Source organism: Solea senegalensis, linkage group LG12 (assembly GCF_019176455.1).
Source record: "Solea senegalensis isolate Sse05_10M linkage group LG12, IFAPA_SoseM_1, whole genome shotgun sequence".
NCBI lineage: Eukaryota > Metazoa > Chordata > Actinopteri > Pleuronectiformes > Soleidae > Solea > Solea senegalensis.
In genome coordinates this window covers 4,310,836-4,335,006 of record NC_058032.1, presented here as the reverse complement: position 1 = coordinate 4,335,006, position 24,171 = coordinate 4,310,836, and the positions used below count along the sequence as shown (strand labels likewise).

The 24,171-nt window shown below is 41.9% G+C and overlaps 1 protein-coding gene across 1 annotated transcript in view; it reads right to left on the bottom strand.

Moving 5' to 3' along the window:
* Positions 1-24,171, bottom strand: part of slit3 (slit homolog 3 (Drosophila)) — a 229,941-nt gene that overhangs the window by 29,102 nt on the left and 176,668 nt on the right. The window contains exons 12-27 of the mRNA XM_044040094.1: positions 23,260-23,331; positions 20,630-20,773; positions 20,224-20,387; positions 16,518-16,668; positions 14,550-14,624; positions 13,294-13,437; positions 12,382-12,525; positions 10,798-10,961; positions 7,528-7,660; positions 5,351-5,419; positions 5,117-5,188; positions 4,314-4,385; positions 1,752-1,823; positions 1,571-1,653; positions 1,399-1,479; positions 426-550 (exon numbers count right to left, since the gene is read on the bottom strand). Coding sequence (XP_043896029.1) covers positions 426-550; positions 1,399-1,479; positions 1,571-1,653; positions 1,752-1,823; positions 4,314-4,385; positions 5,117-5,188; positions 5,351-5,419; positions 7,528-7,660; positions 10,798-10,961; positions 12,382-12,525; positions 13,294-13,437; positions 14,550-14,624; positions 16,518-16,668; positions 20,224-20,387; positions 20,630-20,773; positions 23,260-23,331 — 1,765 coding nt within the window. The remainder of the gene's footprint in view (positions 1-425; positions 551-1,398; positions 1,480-1,570; positions 1,654-1,751; positions 1,824-4,313; positions 4,386-5,116; positions 5,189-5,350; positions 5,420-7,527; positions 7,661-10,797; positions 10,962-12,381; positions 12,526-13,293; positions 13,438-14,549; positions 14,625-16,517; positions 16,669-20,223; positions 20,388-20,629; positions 20,774-23,259; positions 23,332-24,171) is intronic.

The following is a 24,171-nucleotide window of genomic DNA, read 5'->3' as shown; positions in this document are numbered from 1 at the left end:
TCAAGGACAGTTTGATCAAATTCAAGACCTTACATTACAAGATAGTTCTGTTTTAATACGAGAGAGAGAGTGCAGATGAAAACGTGAGCTAACAATGAAACAACTGAAAGTGAACAGTCTGAGACAACAAAGCGACTTTCAGCTTTGTTCTCCACACGATTATTTTCCTTACGCCTTAAATTCTGTCCATTCTCTTGTTTATATCCGGTGCACTCTCATAATAAACACAGTGGAATGACGTCACTGTGCTTCTTATCCTAATAGCCGGTGTGCGAAAAATGCACAACACTAATTACAGATTATTTGCAAAACTTCCCAACGAAAATCTACTTTATTGTGTTTGTGGCATTTTTATGATCGATTGTATTTTTTTTAAGGACAATTAAAGGTAATTAACCCGACCCAACCTCTATATAGTGTCTCACCTTGAACCCATACGGACATGTGCAGTGGTAGGACCCAGTGGTGTCAGAGACACAGGTACCGTTGTTTTGGCATGGTGTCGCCAGGCAGGGGGCACATTTTGACATCAGGCTGATATCTACAGGACCTGAGGAAGATTACAGAGCAAGAAGAGAGAGATAGAGATGTGAAGACAGAAAGGAAGCAAAAGAGTGTCGGCTGGGGACGGCATGCATATTTATACACGTGCTAAAAGACTCCAGCACAGACTTCGTTTGATGGATGGTGTGCAGAGAGTAGGCCACAAAGATAAAAGAGTGTATGTATAAGCAGAAAGAAAGGGTGATGATCTGAGATACCATGACTTTTATCTCAGCACCTGACCCACAGCTGATGTAAACACAAGTGAGAGGATGAAATTTTGTCTCTTTCTACTGAATATTTACTGTATCAAGCTCACGCAAACTATGTTGAGCAAAATGGTCCAATCATGAGCTTAGACCTGGAAATGTATCTGAAATTATTCCCATATTCCAACCAATATTAGATTATTCAATACAATCAATGTGATTTGAAGATCATGTAATCTGAAAATGTGTATAATATTAGTTCCAGAATGAGGCCACATGGTTGGTGTAGTACGAAGACCCGGGTTCACGGCCTGGTCGGAACAATCTGCATGGAGTTTGCATGTTCTCCTCGTGGGTGCGTGGTCCAGCAGTCCAAAGACATGCAGATTTGGAAACTAGGTAAATTGGACATGGTTGCTTGTCTCTATATGACCCTGTTATGGGCTGGTGACCTGTCCAGGGTGTGACCCCGCCTTTCGCCCCTATGTCAGCTGAGATTGGCACAATGTGGAGGATAAAGTGGTAGAAGATGGATGGACGGAAGTTCCAGGAGGAAGTTTTATACGTTGTCTGAGCTAAAAGCTGCCAACATCCACTCTAAAGACAACGATCATGGGAAAGCAGAGGAAAAAATAAACCTTTTTACCTTTACACTGAAATCTGTTGAGTGGCGTAGTGAGCAGCAACCTGTCAGCCATGTCAGGAGGTCCAGTACAACGAGCGATTCCTGTTGGAAAATACAATGACATTTAATACAACATTTCACTTAAATTTTTTTTTTTTTTTATTTGTATGATATATATAATTTATCTCCTTACCGGGCTCTTTAAAGCCAGCCTTGACCCACTGGGAGAGCCAGCGCAGGTCACAGTTACAGTACAGGGGATTCGCACCAAGAGCCCTAGACACACACACACACACAATCACAGAAGTTACAACAAAATCCACAACAGATACTTTAATACACATACAAACACACATGCACGCGGCTGTGCTTACAGGTGGGAGAGAGCGGTGAGGTGGCTGAAAGCCCCTTCTGGGATGGTTGAAAGGTCGTTGCCATGAAGAGTCCTAGAGAAAGGCGAGAAGGAGAAAAACAACATTTGCATGTGTTAAACTGAATAATGACCTTGTTTAGAATTCAGGAGGTTACTTATTGAACCACTGCTAATTTTACTTTGTAATTAATAAAATTGATCCAGACTTTTTTTTTTTATTGTTTTCAACACATGTAAGGAATGTTAAAAAAACCCAAAAACATTGTATTCAGCCCAGGACACCAGTTACTGCTATGTTCTCATCTACATTCATACTATGGACAACGATGCCAGTGTTTCTTCTTCTTCTACCATGGAACAGCTGCTAATGTTAAACAACTGGTATTTATTTAAATGGAAACCTTGAGGCTGTGTTGAAGACCTGCCCATAGATGACACAGTACACAGTATAATAATCAAACAATGAATATTTTTTTCCCAGTATCACATCCATCACATTAGAGCTAAATGAAACAGACAGCCCAGCTGCATAACACTCTACATGCAGGCAGATAATACAACCAGTCCAACTCTGACTCGCCTCACGCTAAATTATTCAAATCATTTGTGGTTCCTCAGCTGCAGACACGCCATCGCCCTCCGTTATAATGGAGAATAAATAAATTATTTATGAAAGCATAACACAAAATAAACAGAAAGCTTATTTTCATTGTTGGGCAATAAAGCTCGCCCTGGACTCTGAATGGAATATAAACTGTCTCATATGGTCCCACTGCATGTGTGTGTGTGTGTGTGTGTATATAGGAGACAAACGGCAGACTGTGATGTGTACCAGTGTGAGGACGTTAAGATGTGTGTGTGTGTGTTTGTGCGTCTAAAACTTTTGTCTCCAGGGGTTCTACAGACTACAGAGTGCATGAGCGTGCATGAGCGTGCATGAGCGTGCATGAGCGTGCATGAGTGTGCATGAGCGTGCATGAGCGTGCATGTTTTGTGTCTCAGTATCACAGTCAGAGTGTGATGCCTGCTGGATATAAGTACACGAAAAGGTGTGCGTGTACTTGCATTTGTAACCTCTTTAGGACCTTTCCTGGCACAAACACTGACCTTATCAGGACCAGTAGTCCTCATGGAGACCAAAACCTGCTCTTTATGAGGTAGAACCTCATTTGTGCGTAACTGGTTAAGTTGAGATTATAATTGCAGTTAGGTTTAGGTTAGATATCAACTGGTTATGGTTAAGGTTAGAGATAAGGCTTTGACTAAGGCGTTTAAAATGAATGAAAGTCAGTGCAGTGTCCTACGAAGACAGGCTGCACAAACCTGTGTGTGTGTGTGTGTGTGTACATATTTGTGTAAGTCTGGTTGTGCATGTGTGGTTAGCGTCTTTACATGTTTGTGTGCATCTATGAACGGTATGGTCTAACTGCCCCTGCACAAAGCTTGCCCAGAGGGGGTTGTGGGTAATGAGGAAGTGACAGTGATGGCTGCCTGGCAACCAGTTGCTATGCGGGGGCAGACAGAGAGCAGTCCCAGTGGCAACATCAACTAAAATGAAGGGAAGGAAGGAGAGAAGGATAAAATAAAAAAGGGATCGCTAAACTTCTGCAGGGTGGAAACCTCACAAGAGACACAGTCAATATTTAGAGAGAAGGCCAGAAACGAGGCTGAGGCTGAAACGCTAACCAAACAGACCAAGAAATGTCCACAGAGATGAAAACACAAGGTACGGGGATGATACAGTGTATCTTTACCTCATGTTGACAGTTTTCAGTAAAAAAAAAGTCGCTTATGCAGTCGCTGTGGTCTCGTGTTTCAGAACGAAGCAGCTCTGACAACGCAAATTTACTTAAAAATCAAGAAAATGCCCTGTCTCAAAACACACAACTTTATTAAATATCTTATTTAATTTGCGGTGCTAAAACTTCACCATTCACCTCCACTTTGCAGTTGGAAAAACATCTGGGTGAACAGATTAAATGCACAAAGCTTACCACGATCTGAATCCTACACTCGAGACCACGATTTCAAACGCTTGTACGAAGAGTCACATGTTCACATTCTTCCAGTGAGATTCTATATGTGTGAGAAGACGCTCAGACAGCAGTGTTTATGCGCAGTCTGAGCCCGCGTGTGCGCTCGTGTGGGTTTGTGAGACAGAGGGTGGACAAGCAGATGGATGACTGAGGACACAGAGGCTGAAGGTCGATTCATCAAACAGAGCATTGGGCGGAGAGAGAGGGAGAGAGAGAGAAAAGGAGGAGAGGATGGATGGATGGAGAAGACAGAAGGAAAGACGGGAAAGTGGAGGGACAGAGGTGGAGGGACGAGTGGGAGCTCGCAGACAGAGGGGAGTATTAAAGAGACGATGAGAGATTGTCACTTTTATCCCTTTTAGTGCCCTGAAACAACACATGATTGGGCGGTTGCTACTCATTTTGTGACTTAACATGGCCCGACACCCAGGGAATGATTAAAATTTAATTTAACTCTACGACTAGCAAAAAGGGAGTGATGAATATTGAATCTAATGCGACACTTGAAGATGAAGCTTGGCACTCACAGCAGGCGAAGTGACTTGAGCCCGTCGAAGGCGTGGACCGGGATACAGCGAATCTGGTTGTAACTCAGGATGCTGAAAGAAAGAAAGGAAGAAAGAAAGAGCACATTAACAGGGTCACGATAATTAGCTCGCAAGACGCAAGGGTTGTTGTTTTTCTACATTATTAGCTAATTTTTTTTCTTTTTTTGATTGCATTCTTGAATACATAAAAAGTAATGTGGAGGGACTGAGAGGATTAAAGAGGAAAAGAAGAGAAAAGACAGCGGCGCAGTACAGAGCCAGTGGCCCCTTGTATGTAAAACAATGGGTAATTAAAAAGCCTGGGGCAAAACAGACCTGTTTGGAATTAGAATTTGAAATATTGAAATTTGAATTAAAACTCGGGACACAATTTGACGAGCAAAAGGTGTCTCTGAAGAAAATAACTGGAAAAACACCCTCCTCCACCTTTACCACGTGAACTCATGGCTTGAGTTAAGTATGTAACACCGAGTGCACTCTGGTGATGCTATTAGAGGGCTAACAGTCGAAGCTCCCGGGCGTGAATCAGAGCAACTTTATGAAATATGAAACAAAGAGTGGCTGGAAAGAAGCAAATCTGCTCCGTCAACCTTTCCCCCTGACAGAAAACCCAGCAGGCTGATGTCAAAATCCATGTCATTTACGTAAGCTAATAGCAAAAAGAAGAGGGGAAACAAACTTAAGAAAATACCATGTGAGTAAAGACAAAAACAATAATACACAAGTCATTTACGACTTTTAAACACACGCGTGTGTGTGTGTGTGTTACTGTTGTTACTTACAGTGTGGCTAGCTGAGTCATGTTGTTGAAGGTGTACGAGGCCAGCGTGCTGATGCTGTTGTTGCTCAGGTCTCTGCGTGGACACAAATGCATACAGTCAACGCACACAGTGAAACACAAACATACAGTATAGCGTGTGCCGCACACACACACACACACACTGTTTGATTTGGTTTTTAAACTGTCTGCACAAGGCGTTGTGAGGTGCATTCAAGGTTAAGTGAGTAGTACGTACACCAGTGACAGCTGCTTCAGGGATGCCAGCTCCTTGGGCACAGATGTCAGCATATTACCCTCCAGGTAACTGCAAGGAAAGGTGCGTAAGTTAATGCAGAATGTACACACACACACACACACACATACAGAGAACACTTGCATTGTGGTGTTTTAGATTAGGATTGATTGTTTAATTATGTAAACCTTTCAGCCTTGGAGAGAGAGTTGCTCCCTGTTTTCATGCTAAGCTAAACTCATTTTGAATGTGGTTTCACACTGAAAACACAAACATGAGAGAGGCATTGATTTTCTAATTTAATTCTTCTTTTCATGGTGGATAACAAAAGCCAAAATGAAGAATGCCTCCTTTAAATAATCATTTCAAGGGCAGGAGGAAGCCAATGGTGTGTTTGTTTAACCACAGGTGAATTAACAAGAAAAAAAAAACAAAAAAACAAGACAAAAGATTACCAGAGACACATTTCCCTCAACCATGCTTTGCTGTTTGAAACGCTTGTGTTTTGCTGGGTTAATCCTCTTCTTCCCAAACTAATTCAGGAGCTTCATCGAGATCAGAGGTGTCAAACATACGGCCCATGGGCCAGAACCAGCCCACAAGAAGGTCCTATCTGGCCCACAGGTTGAATTTGCGAAGATTTCACATTATGATTAGAATCTAATCACAATGTCAGATGCCCATGGCCAAGAGGAAAGGAATTGGGCTCGTAACCAGAAGGTCGCCGGTTTGGGCCAATGGCTGCCCCTGAGCAAGGCACCCAATCCCCCATGTTGCAGATAACTGCTCCTGCTCCTGGCTTGTGTGTGTGTACTATATTTTTCAGTACCAGATACGTGTGACCACATGTTGTGTGCCTCTGTAGATGCACTGTGATCTGTAAGTTGTAATGCACATGTGTTGAAATTGCACTTAACTTTCTCGAGTAGTTTCACTTCATTACATGTAAAACCAAGGGAAACATGTGGAGTTCAATGATGGAGGGAGGTTTAACGTTTATTTCAATAAACAAAGACCAGCTTGACCTACTTCTTTTCTGCCACGACTGTCAAAATGTTCACTAAAATTGCTTAATGCTTTTCCCATATTTGTATCTGCACGTCCAGGAAAAAACGGGCAATTCACAACATTTTCATGTGCATGTGAATGACCCCTAAATTGACAGGAGATACAAGATACAAATACAACTAACATAGGTGTGAAGGAAGTGAACAAATACTGTATGTACACACTGAAGCACACGCACACATTTTATGATCTGCTGTCTCTAGTGCTCTCTCTCTCAGGTCATAAGTAGGTCATGCAGACAGTATGATGGAGTGTCTTCTTCAGTCTGATCAATACCTAATCACTGCTATTGACCCCAAAGAGCAGACCTATTTCATAGCCAGCAAGTTTTCTGTGCGTGTGCGTGAGTAATAATTCACCTTCGCTACCAGACATTTTCTAAATCCTCGTGTCTTAATTGACTTTATATTATTCTTTTAATCGTGCATGAACTGAAATGATTTCCTTTATTAGGCTCCCTCATCGGCACGAGGACTGTTTACAAGATGTAGTAAACCCGGAAACTAACAGGCCAAATTAATCTAATATTAATAACTGTGTTGTAAAATTTGAAACACAAACATTATATTATGTGAGTACAATCAGCATAATAATGGGATTGTGAAGTCTGGGAAAAACCTTCACAGCTTAGGAAAAGTGGTCAGCGTCGTCTTTAAAGGTCTCTTCAGCATTACAGTGATTGAAAATGAACATTTTTAAAAGCAAACAGAGACAGCAGTCCCTCTCTCTCTTTTTGGAAATAATAAAGTAGCGCTCGTTAAAATCGCTGCCTGTGTTTTGCCGTCCGCCTCACACGTATTTTAAATATCTGACGGGATTTCAACCGAGCGCGTGAACACAAAACCTGCAGCACTCACTTTTGTTTAGTGTGTCTTTCCTGCAAAGGACAAACTGCTGCATTGATATTGCACTGCAGCAATGTTTGACTATGTGTGTGTGTGTGTGTGGGGCTGTGACTTTGCACCGACAAAAATGCTTAGTTGTGTGTGTGCAAGTATGTGCATGCACTTACTTTTATCTGTTTTTTTTTTCTATCTGTATATTTGATGATCAAGTGCAGCAGATTCTTAAATTTGAATAAGTGTGTGTGTGTGTGCACATGCATGACTCACAGCTCAGTGGTGTCCTTGGGAATGCCCTTGGGCAGAGAGTGCAGCCCTCTGTTGCTGCAACGCACCACACTGTCTGAGCACGTGCAGACGTCAGGACAGCCAGACGCAGGAAGACAACCATTATCCTCATCACCTAGACAGAGAGAGAGAGGGATATTAGAGAGGGAGAAAAGAGGAAGGAGGCAGAGAGGGTGAAGGAAGAGAGGGATAAAGACAAGGACAGATACATATAAAACTGGACAGAGAGAGAAAATGAGCAACAGATAAATAGGACAGAAACAATGGTAAGGGAGAAGGAAAGATTTAAAGCAATAGATAGACATTAAAAACTGAAAGTGAATTCCTCCAAACTCAGCACTTTTTTACACTTGTGTAATTCCTACCAAATGACTACAGAGGCTGTTAAAGTCAGCTGCACTTGTGTTTCAACATCTGGTTCAGGACCTGCAGGCGGGTCACAGTAGGTTAATACCAAGATGAGGCTGGATAAATACTGAGCAGATGTTAATACAATGGTCTGTCACATCTCTGAAAACGAGTGTAAATACAGAAAATGAATGCTGCAACATCCTGCAGTCATCATCTGTCAGTGCGCTTGTTGTGTAACACCAAGACGTAAATAAAAAGTTTAAAAGAAACACAAGGGTTCAAATGATTACGTTTTTCTTTCAACCCTCAAAAAAATAAATAAATACATCACATTTATCTTGAAAAAAAAACAACAATAATTGTTGAGGGTTACCCTGCTTCTTTTCATGTTTAAATTCATACTTTGGATCGTACTGTGAGCCTTTCCACGTGCACACGAGCACATGGTGAGACAGAAAACTAAAAACAATAAAGTGATTTTAATCAAGACTTTACGATAAGAAGGATCAGAGACCAGAGTGTTGTTCTTGGCTTAAAAACTGCTTCAGTTTTCTTTACTGACAGACGACACACAGCTTTAATCTAGCAGCTGAACTGTGGTCCCACATGTAAAACATGTTGAGTTAAAGCCATAATGATAATGATGATAATGAACACTGGACACTGCGCCAATAATAACAACACAACTGCAATTTGAGTTGGAATGAGAAAGAAGAATGACAAAGGAAATGGCCAAGTTTATGATTATGAAAGTTCATAATAGTCTATTTGTTTTACGCCTCAGTGCTGCCATGTGCCGCAGTGACATGTGTATGTATAAGCTGAGCATACACAGGCTCGGTGTGCTGTACATTTAGTTTGTTCAATAGCCATCGCCTTCTGTCCTATGGCCATTTTGCCCATCCGCTTTGCAGTTTTCTAATTGCGCTAATGTCTAAACGTCGACTAAATGGGAGCTTAGGTGCCTGAGAGTGGAGCGATGTGAGAAAGTGTACATGCCTACTTCTTATCGGATGTGTGTAGGGAGTGAATCCACGGGGACGCACTGTATAGCCGTGAGCCGACTCACTCAACAGTTTTAATTGAACTAACATCTAAATGTTCGCTAAATATCTTTTCACAAATTCAATTAACTTTACCTCTCCCCCGGCGGCCTCTGGACAACTTAACAGCCATTTTACTCAACTATAAATAGACTGGACATGGGGTCCTCGGCTGGATGTGTGTATTTCTGTGCTTTTGCTAGTTAGTTCGTTTGTATACTGTCAGCTATACTGTGACCTGATGAGCTGTCAAAGCAAAGCTCTTTGAGATAAAACAATCAATATCAAATTAAAGTCAGAAGAGATTTCCCCTCATTTAGATCTGTATGATAGTTCCATATTTTTCTCCCCCAGAAAATTACAACTCTGTGTGCTGTATAATGATTATTTAAATTGGTGTTGGGTTTAGCACGAGTTAAAAACGGACATCTAAGTGTACACATTTACGTTTGTGCAGCCGAGTGTGAGAGATAGACGCTTATGTGTTTGCACACATGTGCACAAGACACAATACAGAGATCTGATAAGATCTCAGAGTTCCCTCGCTTCAGCCAACCCAGCTAACTACTTTCCGAACTCATTTTCAGTAAATGGTTGCAGCATAGCTACAGGAAATTAGAAAAGTGCAACAAATTCAAAGAAACTCCGGGCAGAGAGGAGGGAAAGAAAGAGAAAAACGGAGAGAGGTGGCAAGAGAGCGAGAGAGAGCGAGATCCAAAAGAAGTGTAAATCCATAAAGACAGAAAACGGGTAAAAGAGAAAGAGAAAGATGTATTAGACGGGAGAGCCAGACCACACTTTGCTTATGCCGTCAAATTTTGGGTCGCCAAGCCGACGGCCTAAGTAGCTATAGGCAGGCATCGTCGTGGTAACAGCAACGTCACTGAGGAAACCACAAGCTGATGTCATCTGAGGCTGCTGTTTGCCAGTGGTCACTAATCATTCTGTCCTCACAATAACCAGCTGACACGTGTGTGTGTGTGTGTGTGTGTGTGTGTGTGTGTGTCTGCTGACATGCAATAATGGAAGTTCCTGCAATAATATATCTGGAAGGATTGTTACAAAAAAAACTAAACAAGAGGCTAAATGGTAGATATGTCCACTTCAGTCGATTACAAACCAAACGAGCTCAAGTACCAGATGTAAAAAATCAGCGGTTATCCTTAGGCCTCAACATTATGTAATGTCTACGTAGCTACAGTGTATAATAAGAATGATCTGTTCACCTTTTTCTCACCACCTGACGCTGCTCTGCTGGAGGAAATCCCAGGACTTTATAAGCTTCACCAGCAACGTAGGACTTTGCTTTATGTTTTGTGAGTGACTTTAAAAGGTGCAGTGTATAAGAATTAGTGACTGCAGACTCAACTCTCTATGGAGGATGTTACGCTTCTTTGTTTTCACTGTAGGCTTGGTACATGTAAAAAAACCCAATAGTTCTTATTTCAAAGCAATTATACACTCACACAAACTTACTTATGTGGAGTATATTCACTTTCTGCCACTAAGCCTTTAAACTTTAAAAAGTGAAATCTGAGTTTCTGTACATTTGGCTTTACCACCAAACATAACAGAAGTAATGTCCTCTCAACCGTCTCTGAGAATGCCTTCAGTTATTGAAAGTAAACATGAGGCAAAGACATTTAATTTACCTTTCAATCACTTGACTCATGCTCTTATCTGTGAAGGACACATGGCCGCTCACTGACACATCATCTGTTTCAAGGTTCAGGCTGTCACAGGTTTTGCTTCCCTGACACTCCAGTATAATTTCAACATTATCTAGTAAAATTACCATTTATTTTTTCTCAAATTGTTCTTCTGGAAAAACATATCAACGACGAAATGAACGGCTCACCACCACAAGTAAAGTCCGGCGTAGCCACGTCCTGAATGGGTATCTCCTTTAAGAAAGCAGGTTTCTGACAGCGAGGGTTTCCACTGACCACTCTGGTCTTCTTCAGCCACTGACCCAGCCAGGACAAGTGACAGTCGCACACATAGGGATTGGACAGGAGGTTACTAAGAGAGAGGGGAATCATTGAATAAAACAGTGTCAATGCAAACTTACACAAGTGGACATGAAAATATCAATTTATCATGAAAATGTCCCTTTTTTTTTTATTCCCTTACAAACCACACTCACTACAAATTCACAGGTAGAACATTCTGAGGCGTATAAAGTAATACATCAACACTGACAGCAACAAAAAGAAGAAGCAGCTGCTGTTGTTTTGGGGGCATTAATAAAAAAATAGAGCAAGAATACATTCATATTGAAGACAAAGAGGAGAGAAAAAATGTAGAGAAAGAGAACAAAAGAGAGGCAAAGAGAAAAGGTTATCAGATATTGTTATTCACTTTGTTAAGTAAAAGAGCCGGGGAGTGACAAAAGGAGAGAGAAACCATGAAAGAGGGAGAACAAGAGAAAAGGTCATGTGTCCACTTTATTCATTTTTGATCAACTCTCATCACATTCCTGTTGCTTTTAGAAAACGCCTCATGTGCTGTTCATGCTGAACCTCATTTGAACTGAATGTAGTGAAATAGCATCAACATTAGCGGTAAAGGTTGCAGCGAGATTTCCTCAGACATCTTTACCTTTCCTGGCACATCAAGGTGTATAGAAAGGAACATGTTTGTCTTTAATGATCAAGTGCCTGCAAACTGACGTGCAAGTGCAACGCCGCCTTACACCACGTCTACAGCTGAACCTAAAAACCCCGATGTCGCCGTTTGTGTGAAAATATTTAATGGTGTGCTTTTACAAAAGGGGTCGAGTTATTTTCCTCATTTCCTTGTAATGAATTGACCTCGCTGCGTGGCTACCAGACCTAAGCTAAATCCCTTCCTTCCTTTTAGTGCGTTAATCTTTTAATTAAATGGACTAACTCTATTGGGAAACAATGCACTGAAGTGAACACAGATATTATACATTTTAGGAGCAAGAGAGCGAAAAATGAGAGAAACAACAGAGGAAAGATAAGGGAATGAAGACAGTATGTAGACGTGAAAGGTCTTTCTGGACGAGGCCAGTGAAATACTAATAATGAGAAAAAAACATAGTGACAAATGAGCATGAATGTAGCTCCTCCATCCTCCAACTCTCACGTCCCCATTTCCCCCTTTCTTTATCTTTATCTTTCACCCTTCCTCCCAAAAGACCCGAGAAGAAACTTGAATCAAAGGTGACGGGTACATTGTAGAACAGAGAGCAACAACAGACGGCAGAAGAAGGGAAGGAGGCATGAAGAAAAGACAGAGAGGGCAGACGGGATGTGAGGAAACACTGCTTATAAATATAAAATCAATATGTGATGTTTTACAGACCTGATACATATCTTAAAAAAAATAAAATAAATTGGGACGCACATAACAGAGCGATAAAAAAATAATGGAGCTGAAATAAACATGACAAAACGAAGAAAACTATGTGACTCACATGGTGGAAAGGGAGTGCAGGGTGGAGAAGGCTCCTGGGGCGATGCTGGAGATCCTGTTGTCGTACAGCGAGAGCAGACGCACCGAGCTCAGGCCTATGAACGTATTGTTGTCAATGCAGCTAACCTGGTTGCTCCTCAGCATTCTGCAAACACAAATATCAGCCATTAATAAGTAAACTGTTGCTTTATTTGATGGCACAATTTAGAGGTTGCAGCAAAAACGTCCCATTTTAATGCACAGACTCCTAAATCCCCACTCAGGAACCCGGAATAGATCACACTGCTTATTTTTTTTTTGCCTTTCACTTGAGGGACAGTCTTATTGTATACATTAGTGCATCAAAGCTGAATATAAAGTACAGCATTTACATAATTTGGATGGATAAAAAGAGACAAAGAGGATGAAAGAACAAATCCCATAATGACATGGACAAAAGATAAAAGAGGAGGCAGGGGGTAAATTCAAACCAGTCCCCATAAGACAAATACAACAGACTCTGGAATATGACATTAGCTTTTGACATTCACTCATGTGGGACCAGGCTAACTGAGTTAGTTAGCATTAGCAATATCTGGGACAGGCTAACCTAGTTAGCAAGGCTATTACTGGAGCAGGGAGCCTCTTAACATAATACAGAGACAGCCATGATGCCATTAGAGGGTCATTAGTCTGTATAGATATATACACGATAGCATTAGCGAGTCATTACTGCGCAAACACAGACGACATTAGCTCTGGATTGTGTGCACACTATCCTGTAACCTTCTAATTGGACGCAAGCCTATTTTTGGTGGGTGTCCAAGTTATGGTGTCATTATGTTTTACTTCAGGTTGAGGGAGGAGACCGACCTGCTCCTTTCTTTTTAGTTTGGGACGGAAAAGTTAAGACAGCACACGATAAAACACTTACAGAGTCTTGAGGCCAGTGAGGCCTCTGAACATGCGTCCCTGCAGTCCGGTTAGCTTGTTTCCTGTGAGTAGCAGCTCCAGAACTCCACCGGCTCCGTCGAACACGCCCTCGCGGATGTCCCGCAACTTGTTATTGCTCAGGTTGCTGCGATACGGACAAAGAGATGACGGATTTCATTAGCAACCTGAGCCACGTAGTAGCACATACACGATATTTTCACTTTAATTGCAGTCATTAGTCACTGTCCCAAATGTTAACTGTTCTCTCTTACATCTTAATGTCTTTGTCTTGTATAATAGATACACTGACAACAGCTTTCAATAATCAAAGCAAACACACACACACACACAGATGCATGAGAACATGCATTCATGCTCACAAATGAGTCAAGTGGTCACAGACGAGAGAAAACAAAAACGATTGCTATCTCTCTTCCTTGTATGGACAATAAGGGAAATGAAAATGAAAAGAGCGTTTGGCCAAAGACACGATGACTTGAGACGATGCTATCACAACTACTGTAGCTTTCAGTTTAAGTGGAGGGAGAGAGAGGAAAACGTGCACAGCCAATATAAACAAATGTGTTTGCAGACAAACCTGAGGAGCTGAGCAGATGGACGGGTACAGGGTAAGGAAAGGAGAGGAGAGGAGAGGAGAGGAGGTGAAAAACGGAGGAAAGGAACAGAGAGAAGGAAAATGGAAATGAGTGCTGGCGAATCTATATTGTCAGTGACACTGCTAGATGGTTAGCAATTTCCTCTCCAATAAATCAACTGGTGCTCTCTGCTCTGTCCTTCTCTATCTCACACTGACACATGCATGCACGCAGACATGCATGCACACACACACACACACGCACTTCTCTGCGTTGACTTCCATTCGTGTGGACAGCCTAATAAAGCATTCCCTAAACTCAACTTCACCACAATTCAAATCTTAGCTCTAAACTTAACCCATCCCCTTTCCTCTCCATCTGTCTTTTTCTCTCTCTTCCTGTGTGTCACTTCCATCCCCTGGCTTGTCGTTCCACCCCCTCCTCCCCCCTTTATCCATGAACTGCCCCCTCTCTGTATCACCTTCCATTACCTCCATTATTTTTTCCTTCCTATTCACATGTTCCTTAAATGTCTGTTAACTATCCCCCATCTGTTCTCAATCTGTTATTATTTCAGTCGCAAGACAAAAACATCCCCGTTTCCCAGTCCGATGCATGTCGTCACAGACAGAGAGACAGACAGACGTAGATCCACACGTACATCTTCTTCAAGTTAGGCAGCTTCTTAAACGTCCCTGCAGTGTCCAGGATGGCAATCTCATTGTCGTTTAACCGCCTGCCGAGAGAAAGATAGAGGGAACCGGTTAGACATTTATTCTTTCATGAACCCAAGTGCTTATAGTGAACAGACACATTAACACAGACAGACACACACAGACACACAAAGATGCAGCAAGTCAGGGAGGCATGACCGCATGAAGGTGAACAGAAGAGAAGAGAAATCTTTGCTATGTGATCATCAATACTTAGAATGCCCTAAGCCAGGAGAAAACAGTTTGAGAGATAGAATGCTAGACATCTGCTTTATTGAGGTAATTTGTACTAAAATGCTGTAGCTAAAAGGATGCTCTTCGTGTGTGTGTGTGTGGTTGGTGCATACATAGAGTAAAAGAAACTGGGCAGAGGAAGTTTTAAGTTCAGCTGGAGGGGGGATGCACTCCAGTGAGGGACTGAAGAAGCGTAAAGATGGATTAATCTGGATGACAGCGAAATTAAAACAACACATCACAATGTCCTAATTAGATCTGTGGTAAAGCAAGTGTTACTGCTGTGTTGCCGTTTGCATAATTTGAATAAAAACATCTGTAATCTCTTAACAAGATATTGTTTTTAGAATATCAATATCAAGCATTTTTACTGAGGGCACAAATATATATATATATATATGTATGTATATATATATATATATATATATATATATATATACATATATATGTCGGTGTCTTTCGATGGATTCTAACATGCTTATTGAAGACAATCAAGGCTGATGTCAAGGATTTTTATAGCTTGTGGGAAGAATCACACAAAACGACAGAATGACAGACAGGAGAGTGAAAGAGAGCTAGAAACATATATAAGCCTTCACCTCGGCCATAACCTCAACTGATTTCCCCTGATAAAGCAGGTTACAGGGCACAACTGTCAGTGTGTATTTTTGTGCAGTTCAGTGGTACAGTATGTTGTGTTCTGTGAGGAAAGAAGGCAGGAGAAACAGAAAGAGAGCGCCATATTAGAAACTTTGACGTGTCCTCTGACCAACCATGGAGGACAAAGTTGATCATTTTGGTGTGAAGCACCCTAGGAAGAGACCGAGAGAAAAGGAAGGTAGAGGGGAGGAAACATGTTCTTGGACAGAAACAGAACCAAAAAACAAAGAGACAGAAGAATTAGGAGCTAATGGTCTGTGTAATACTAACATTATTAGTGGCACCCATGGTTGACTTCACCATTATACAACTAACCTCCATAATTAATTCTGGGGCAAACATCATGCATCTGCTGCAGTGCTTTTTTTTTTGTATTCTGCTGCTTTATTTTCTTATATTACCCCGGTAACAGCACTGACGGGAGCTCTACAACCTTCACCTACATTTTAAAGATGCTCATGAGTCAGAATTATTGAGCAAAAACTCTGCTTCTAGCTAGATTCCCATTTCCTGTGTGGAAATATTAGCTTATTGAATATTCTATCAAGGGCCAGGTGCTGAAAGTAAAATGGGACTTGCTTCTTTCTTGAGTCGTAACTTTCTGTGTATTTTGAATACTGAAATCACATTGCAGTGGATTTCTGACATTTGATGCTGTGCCTTTCTGATTCGGACTTGTTGTAACACTCCTCACACTCAGATTTTTTTCTCCCTATTTCATTTTTCAGCAGTGTAATGACTGATCGGCGGGACGAGCCGGTTTTCTTCGTGTGAGGCTCTTTACCAGACACAGTGATGGCTCTTTTGGGACTAAGAGGAACGTGGAAAAGACTGTTGGGAGGCATTTTGGTCCGGGAGCTAAAAATGAAGATTGGCACGACAAGGCAAGAAGGTGACAGGCATTGCATGCTTATACATGCACATACTGTGCGTGTGTGCATTGCATTTGTGCACGTCTGCATTCAATGTATGTGCGAACACACGCGTATGTAAGAAAAGTGGAAGGAAAGCAGCAAACTTACAGGTCTGTCGTGTGTTCAGGGATGTGAGGCGGTATACGGGCCAATTTGAGGTTGGAGCAGTCGACGACGGTGCCTTCACATCGACATTTCTCTGGACACACCAGGTCCTGGAAACACTCGCCACTCAGGCGGCTACGATAGTCTTCCTGACCTGCATGGCAGAGAATGAGAGGAGGAGGAGGATAAAAGGAGACATAGGGGTAGACAGCAGGTAGAGAGGCCGAGAAAATAAAGTCAACAGAGGAGCAGCAGAAAGAGAAAAGAAAGAAAAAAGACACACAAGACGTACTGTAAGCTGTTATTGTTAGACTTAAAATGTTAAAATCTAATCTAAAGATTCTTACAGGCTGCCTGAACTGCTGCCACAGGTTGTAGAACACACAATAATTATATATAATATAATAAAATAATATAATAATATACATGTGCACGTGTATGGTTTTCCATAGGACATGTCCACATAGGACATCATTTTGCACGGTTACCACTGTAAATAAAATGTACAAACACAAATCCAGGCGGTTCTCTGGAATCATCCCACAGATAAAAGCGGTTTGACCCCGGATGTTTTGGTTTAACCCAGTGAGCCAGAGACCTCTACTGTGATTTAGATATAATGTACATGGATATTATTGACGTCTGGAGCCAGTGGAAAAGACCTGGTTTACATCATGCAGCACCACATACATACGCTCTTTTTATTTCTCACGTCGCTGGCTTTATTTTTTTCCCCCTCTTCGGTTTTTCACTCAAGACGACACACGCTTCCTGTTCATTCATTCATCCACTGTCTCTCTCGCTCTCCTAAACCCTTTCTGCAACTCAGAATACTACTGAGATTGGTCACTGAGCAACCTTGATTTGAACCATATGATATGATCACTGCTCATCAAACAATGTCCCTTATGGGATGAGATGAGTAGATGGATATTTTGGAATTACATGGAAAGGGCTGCTGCAAACCTTATTGGCAAGGGGAGAGGAAAAGAAAAACGCAGGTATGGGGATGGTGATGTTTGAGGGGTTTTTAAGTTCATATGTCTTTGTCAAGTTGGAGCAGAAAAGGGTAAAAGCGGTGTGCACAGGGAATCAGCCATGCCAACAGTGGAGAAAGGTTTACCAAGCATTTCTCTTTATATCTTTAAAACTCTATTAAAAAAAAACCCAAAAAAAACATGTTCCAAAGCAAATAACACAAGGTCGAAAAATGTTTCTCTTGAAAAAAAATGTATGCTATGAGTTGAGCAGTCAAGGTTGTGTTGGTCCTTGTGAGTCATTAAAGGGGACACCCTGTGGAGTTTATGATGGCAAGAATACAGCTATGAGCCAGATAGAATTTTATGTGTGGGTCACTGTTGTTTTTACATTGTGCATGCACATTATTATTATATTATTATACATCCACATCCCTGCTGCTGGTTTCATTTCCATTCCTCCATTAAATATTGTTGTTGGTAAAGTTAATGAACAGAAATGCGAGTTAGAAAAGAATGTGATGTGAACAATCCGTTTGTAAGGAAGTGAATGTATAGAACACCATCCATCCATCCTGTGCTTAATCCTCCACATGAGGGTGGGGGCTGGTGCCAATCTCAGCTGACATAGGGCCACATATAGAGACAAACAAGCATCCACTCTCACACTCACGGTCAATTTAGAGTGTCCGATTTTACCTAATCCCCATATTGTGTGTTTTTGGACCGCGAGAGGAAACCGGAGAACCTGGAGAAAACCCACACACACGCACACACGGGGAGAACATGCAAACTCCATGCAGAAAGGAACCAAACCGCATGGCCCCTGTATAGAACACATTTATTATAATACACGCAATTGTGAAAAACTCCACAGGGCACCAATGATTCACCTTAACCACTAGTTAAAGCTGCAATAGGCAGGACTACTGTTTGAGTTTTTCATCCACAACATGATGATGATGACGACTGGAGGCAATTTCTCTATCTCTGAAAGTCTGAAAATAATTATAAATACATTTAATGTCAGACTCTCTTTTATACTCTTTCCTACTCACTTTTTTTTGCAGTGTAGGCAGCCGTTACCGACGCTAGAGTAACAATCCTTCCACCTAAGGGCAGACCAGCCAATAGGGGAGGTTTAAAACTCCGGTTCTCTCTCAGATCACTGAGTTTACTTGTAGATTATAATTGATTAATGATCAATAATGCCAAATGTATCCAGCCTACTGAATCTTTACGTATTACTCACTGGGTGACGCAGGATTTCGACGTCTCACTTTCTGCGCACGGCTCATTTATTTCAACGCAGCAACACCAACATGTATCAAAGGACCTACACATGAATGCAACAGAAGAGAGAAGCCCCCCGAGTTTTGCTCCAAGAAGTGTGATTGATTGGGAGAGGCAGGTTGGGTGTGTGCTCGGCGGTCCCTGGCGCTTGACGGAACCATGTGATGTCACAGTAGGCGGGGCCACATGGTTAGATCAAGCACAAGAGACAACTGCACGAAACCAGTCAGAATGCGGGTCCACACAGGAGGAAGGCGGGGCAACAGAAAGCCGCACCAATCAGTCAGGGCTCAGCGTTTCCATACAAGATGGGAGAGACAACAGATATAGCCGCAGATCCACACAAGGAGGGAGGCGGAGCTAGAGTACGGTCCACCAATAGCAACACTGTTCACATAGCTCCATAGAGGAAGAGGAGATGCAGGGAGAGGCATGGGCTGCAGAGAGGAGGGGCTGAAGCAAGGAGCACAGCCAGAACCAGCTTTAGGTGGGTTTGCGTCTAACTGAGGCTACATTCACTGTAATCTGTTTTCTTCTTTCCACACTACCCCAGCATTTCTGAGACCTGAAAATGCTACTGGCTTTATTTACTTTTTGAAAACTCCTGGGCTGCATTTTAGTCTGGACGGGCAGAAAACTGAGACGTTTGAAAACATTTACCCACTGCTGTACCTGAACGGTCAGGTGGTCACTACTAGATTTTCAGAAGACACCATTTCAAAATGTAGCCAAAAGTGTAGCCTGAGTGTGTGAATGTGCTCATGTTACGGCAAAGCACTCTGGATAAAAGCATGTTAAGCTCTTTAAACGTATTGATTATGTTAACAATAGTGTGCTCTGTTTGGACGGCGGCACCATTTTTGAAAGCGGAGCGTGCGGAAACATCACTAAACACTCAGCTTTTTCAGATCCAATATTTACAGAGCACATTTGTAATAAAACACGACACCTTTGTTGCTCATTGTCACGACAGACGGCTCCTCCTGATTTTGAGATTCTGATCGTCTTTTCTCAGCACAAGCACATTCACTATGAGGCTGAAGTGATTACTGAGCTTTGTCCCCGAGCTGTGCCGCTCTGTGAATCAACAATTTATTCTAGTGTTTTAATACAATTCAAATAGTTTGTAAAATAATTGCAAGAGGGATTTAAAAAAGAAAGAAAGAAAAGAAAGTCATGAAATACACACAGTATTTGAAAACAATGTAAGAAGACGCCTCAGCAACAACGCGATGTGTTAATATTGTTTTCTTTACTGAACTGGCAAATGTAATTCATGAGACTCGTGAATCACATGAAAGAAAACACTAATAAGAGTTTTTATACACATTTTTAAATACACTTGTTGTCTTTCATCTGATTTGTGTCCCTGGGTGTTTTCTGATGTTCTGTAAGTGTGTGTGTGTGTGTTCTGTACTGGATGTGAACGCATGCCTTACCTGTGCACCTGAACTTCTTGCCTTTAACCTGGCTAATTCGTTTGTTTGCCAGCCTCCTGGGATGGCTGCAGCGCGCGCCACTGGTCTCGATGGGATTGTCAAACAGGTAGTCAGCCAGCCACTTCAGGTGACAGTCACACATAAATGGATTCTGAGCAAGATGACTGAAAGAGGGGTTAGAGAGGAGAGAGGGAGAGAGAGACGGGTTTGTCATGGGTACAAGTAAAGAAGAGGACTGCACGGTAACGACAGCGTTGTCTCGGGTGTCATGTTTTCGTAGAAATGCTTCTCACTGCTGATAAATACAAAATCATTTAGATTTTCAGAATAGAGCCAACCCAAAAGTACAATAACAGCCACCAGGGGGCGTTTCACTGACAGCTGCTTCTAAAGTTCATATACTCACAGAGTCTTGATGGAGCGCAGAGGGGCGAACAGTCCTTTGCTGATAGTTTGCAGCTTGTTGTCATAGAGTGAAAGCAGGTTGAGGTTCTGTAGGTCTTGGAAGGTGTTGACTCGCAAACAATTAATTTTGTTGGCATTCAGAAGCCTGAAAGAAAGAGATACCCAGAGTATACTGTGTTACTTCTTCTGCATCTGTCTCCACTTATTGGGCTTCATTATCTCGGTGCACAACACAAACCAAAGATAAACACATATGCAAATAATGAGATGATTTATCTTTATCAGATGCAGCTCCACTGCAAAACAACGGACTGTCTCTTTTTTTAAGTCTCTCTATTTCCTTCCTTATCGTTTACTATCGCGCTCTCCTTCCTATTCTATACATTCATGATTATACATTTGTTTTGATCCATAAATCTAAATATTGTGGTTTTGTACATTTTCACTCCCTCTCATTTGGAGCAGGACCGTTACGGGCGGGAGGGGTAATACCTTATTTTGATGGTGAGGGAGAGGAGAGAGAGACAGGCGACAAAGGGCTGGGATACAAGAAATAATGGAGTGAGACAGGTGAAAATTTAATTTGTCGTGACACAGATATACATTTAAGTGGAAGTGGCTGACAGTCAAAATGGCAGAGAGAGGGGGAGATACGGAAATGAGAAATGTGATTGAGGGATTAGGTAAATGACAGGAAGGGTGCTTGCCTCCGCCCTTTCCTCCATCTCTCCTCCATTTTTTCATACCTGCACTCATTAACTAATACATCTCCACTGACAGCTTTCCCCTGTACTCCTCTTTTATTATTATTTATTTTTACATTTTCTTTCATTTTTTTTGGTTTCTTTGTCTTTTCCACTCACTTTCTCTTCTCTGCCTCTTATCTCTGTTTGACAACTGACTAACGGTCTTGGTACAGCAGCTCAGCGTAATCACCTAAGTCATACTAACGAGCTGCTACACCAGCTCAACTCGGCGACACTGCACAGAAACACAGTCGTGAGCAGATACACACACACACACACATGCTGCTCTGCGACATATCCACGCCTTATTAGGCAGCTCACAGGGGGAACTAATTACTTGAAACTGCAGCAGTAAAACAAAGACAATACAAACAGCGTACTGGTGGCTATATAAAGCAATAAACAAATCTTTGTCGTGGGACGTTGACACGGTGCTTGATTCACCGGCAAAACCTAATCTGGTATAAATCATAATTATTACGCCGCAGGAAAAAGAATTAACGCTATCTGGGAAACCGCTGTCGCGTCGATCACGTTTTCTGGAGGTTTTTCCTTCAAATGGGGTTCACGCACGCCGCTCCCTCTTTCTCTCGCTCTCTCAAAATGTCAAGTTCGAGGACTTTTCAAGCACTTTCAAGGTCAAATTCATATATATATATATATACATACAATATATATATATACATATTCTGTATTATGCTATAAACAAGCCACACTGCTGTGCTTTGTAATAGTCACAATCATACACCTCAGCAAGGTCAAGGTGAAGCAGTTTTCATCTACTCTCTCCAACTTTCAATCTCTCTCACTATAAACTAGTATATTAACTAGTCATTTAGTACTAAGGTAATTGATTATCAATTTAGGAGTGCAACACCATGACAGAGTCTGAGGGACAGGGAGCTCTCTTTGTTTATTTACAATTCCATCCATCTACCTATATATCCGTCCATATTCACCCCCCCTTGTGTCTGACTATGCATCCCAATGATCCACCTCAGCCTGTAAAAAAGGTGTTTGTGGGTTACATTCACTCATCCTCGTTTTCTTCGCTCCGCTTCCCTTTACGATGGAAGAAGCCCAGAACATTAGCAGTTCCTGCAGTGGACTGCGGCATTTTTAGGGGACCATATGCCACATACCATACCAAAATAGCCATTATAGCATTATAGGAGCCAGAATTTTGTTTTTACTGTATGCTGGAGCCACAGCTGCAGTTTGAATCTGTGCCCACTGAAAATGAATAGTTTGTCCTCCGTGAAGACACTAAATGGTGGAGGAGCCGTGGGGGGATGACAGGTTTTACCACAGTACACTGTGTAGGTTCATGTTGGTCATTTAAGAAAAACCTCTTTGTGGATGGAGGGTTAATGCATGAAGAAGGGACTCTACAGTACCTACAGTGCCACTGCACTACCATGTTATCATGTTAATTACCGAGACTTGGTGCTGAGACGAAATGCCTGATTCTCTTTTCTTCACAAACTGACCGCCATATAATAAACAAATACGGATCTATAACTCAGTGTGAGCTGTAAACAGGGTTTGGAGGTAACAGTCTTTGAATGCTTAAACTAGTTGCCTCCATTTGAGCCAATACGGCAAAATTATAAAACTTTTTGTTTTTCCCGGATATATTAAATAACTAAGACAAGTTTTTATAGATTAAAGCCACTTTTTAAATAAATGACCAACAGGAGTCAAACCATTTCCTTAAAGAAGCTGAGGATGTGCAGAAAATTGTCCTGCAGACCTATTTTTCTTGTTTGTTTGAGTGTCTTGTTCTTTCCCCTTGGTCAATAATGCACTTCATTGCTTTCACCATGGGCTACACTCGTGCACACAGGTATACACACTCGGCAACAGGGCGGCCCCGAGTACTCACAGCAGCTGCAGGGAAACCAGTCCATCAAACAATCCCTTGGGCAACTCGGTGATCTTGTTGCCATAGAGCACCCTGGAAGGACAGTCAAAAAAGACACAGAGGTTATTGCGTTTACAAGGCTTAGCTTACACAAATGGACTTATGTTGTCTAAAGCTGGCTATTCGATAAAGTCAAAATCATTAGTGGCATTATTCTGGATGTTATCAGACACTAGGGAAGGACAGCGGTCTGCAAGTGTTCCAGTACACTTTTCCCTCATGACTTTGGCAGTTTTTATGACGCCATAGAAGAGATACAACAATATAAACTGACCAAAATTACACTGAATAAGATTCAGAGTGCTTTTGTTTTCATGTTCACATTGTAGGGAGTGGTTTTTGCCAATGCATTTCCATATAAATCACACGGATAAGAAAATAAGGTGACTTTATTTTGTCGTCAGGACGTCTTTCTTGTGAAGCGGTTTCTGCTGACAACAACTTCTTTGGTTTCCTTCTCTAACCAAAGACACAAATCTACTAAATTAAATTCCCAAAATCAGGCTGGGAAAACTTCATAATCTCAGTGTCAAGAAACATTTCCGGCTAAAACCGCCGTGCATCCGTCTCAATCTCTTGCCACTGTTTCAGACGTTCATCTCATTTGACTGTCAGAAAACTGAAATGATATTTGAGATTTGCTTCCAGTCGCAACCTCGTAATTCAATGTTTGACTTTGTTACCTTACGCCTCAGCTGCAAGACATCAGCGACATCCCCCCGTTCACCTGAAGTGACTGTATGTGCTCGTGCGTGCGCATGTATCGGTGTGCACGTCCACGTGTGTGTGTGTGTGTGTTCAGGCTTAATACAGAGGGGAGTTCACCTTGTCTGCCCCTTCTTGTCTGACTGTCTGTCTCATTTTCATGCTCCA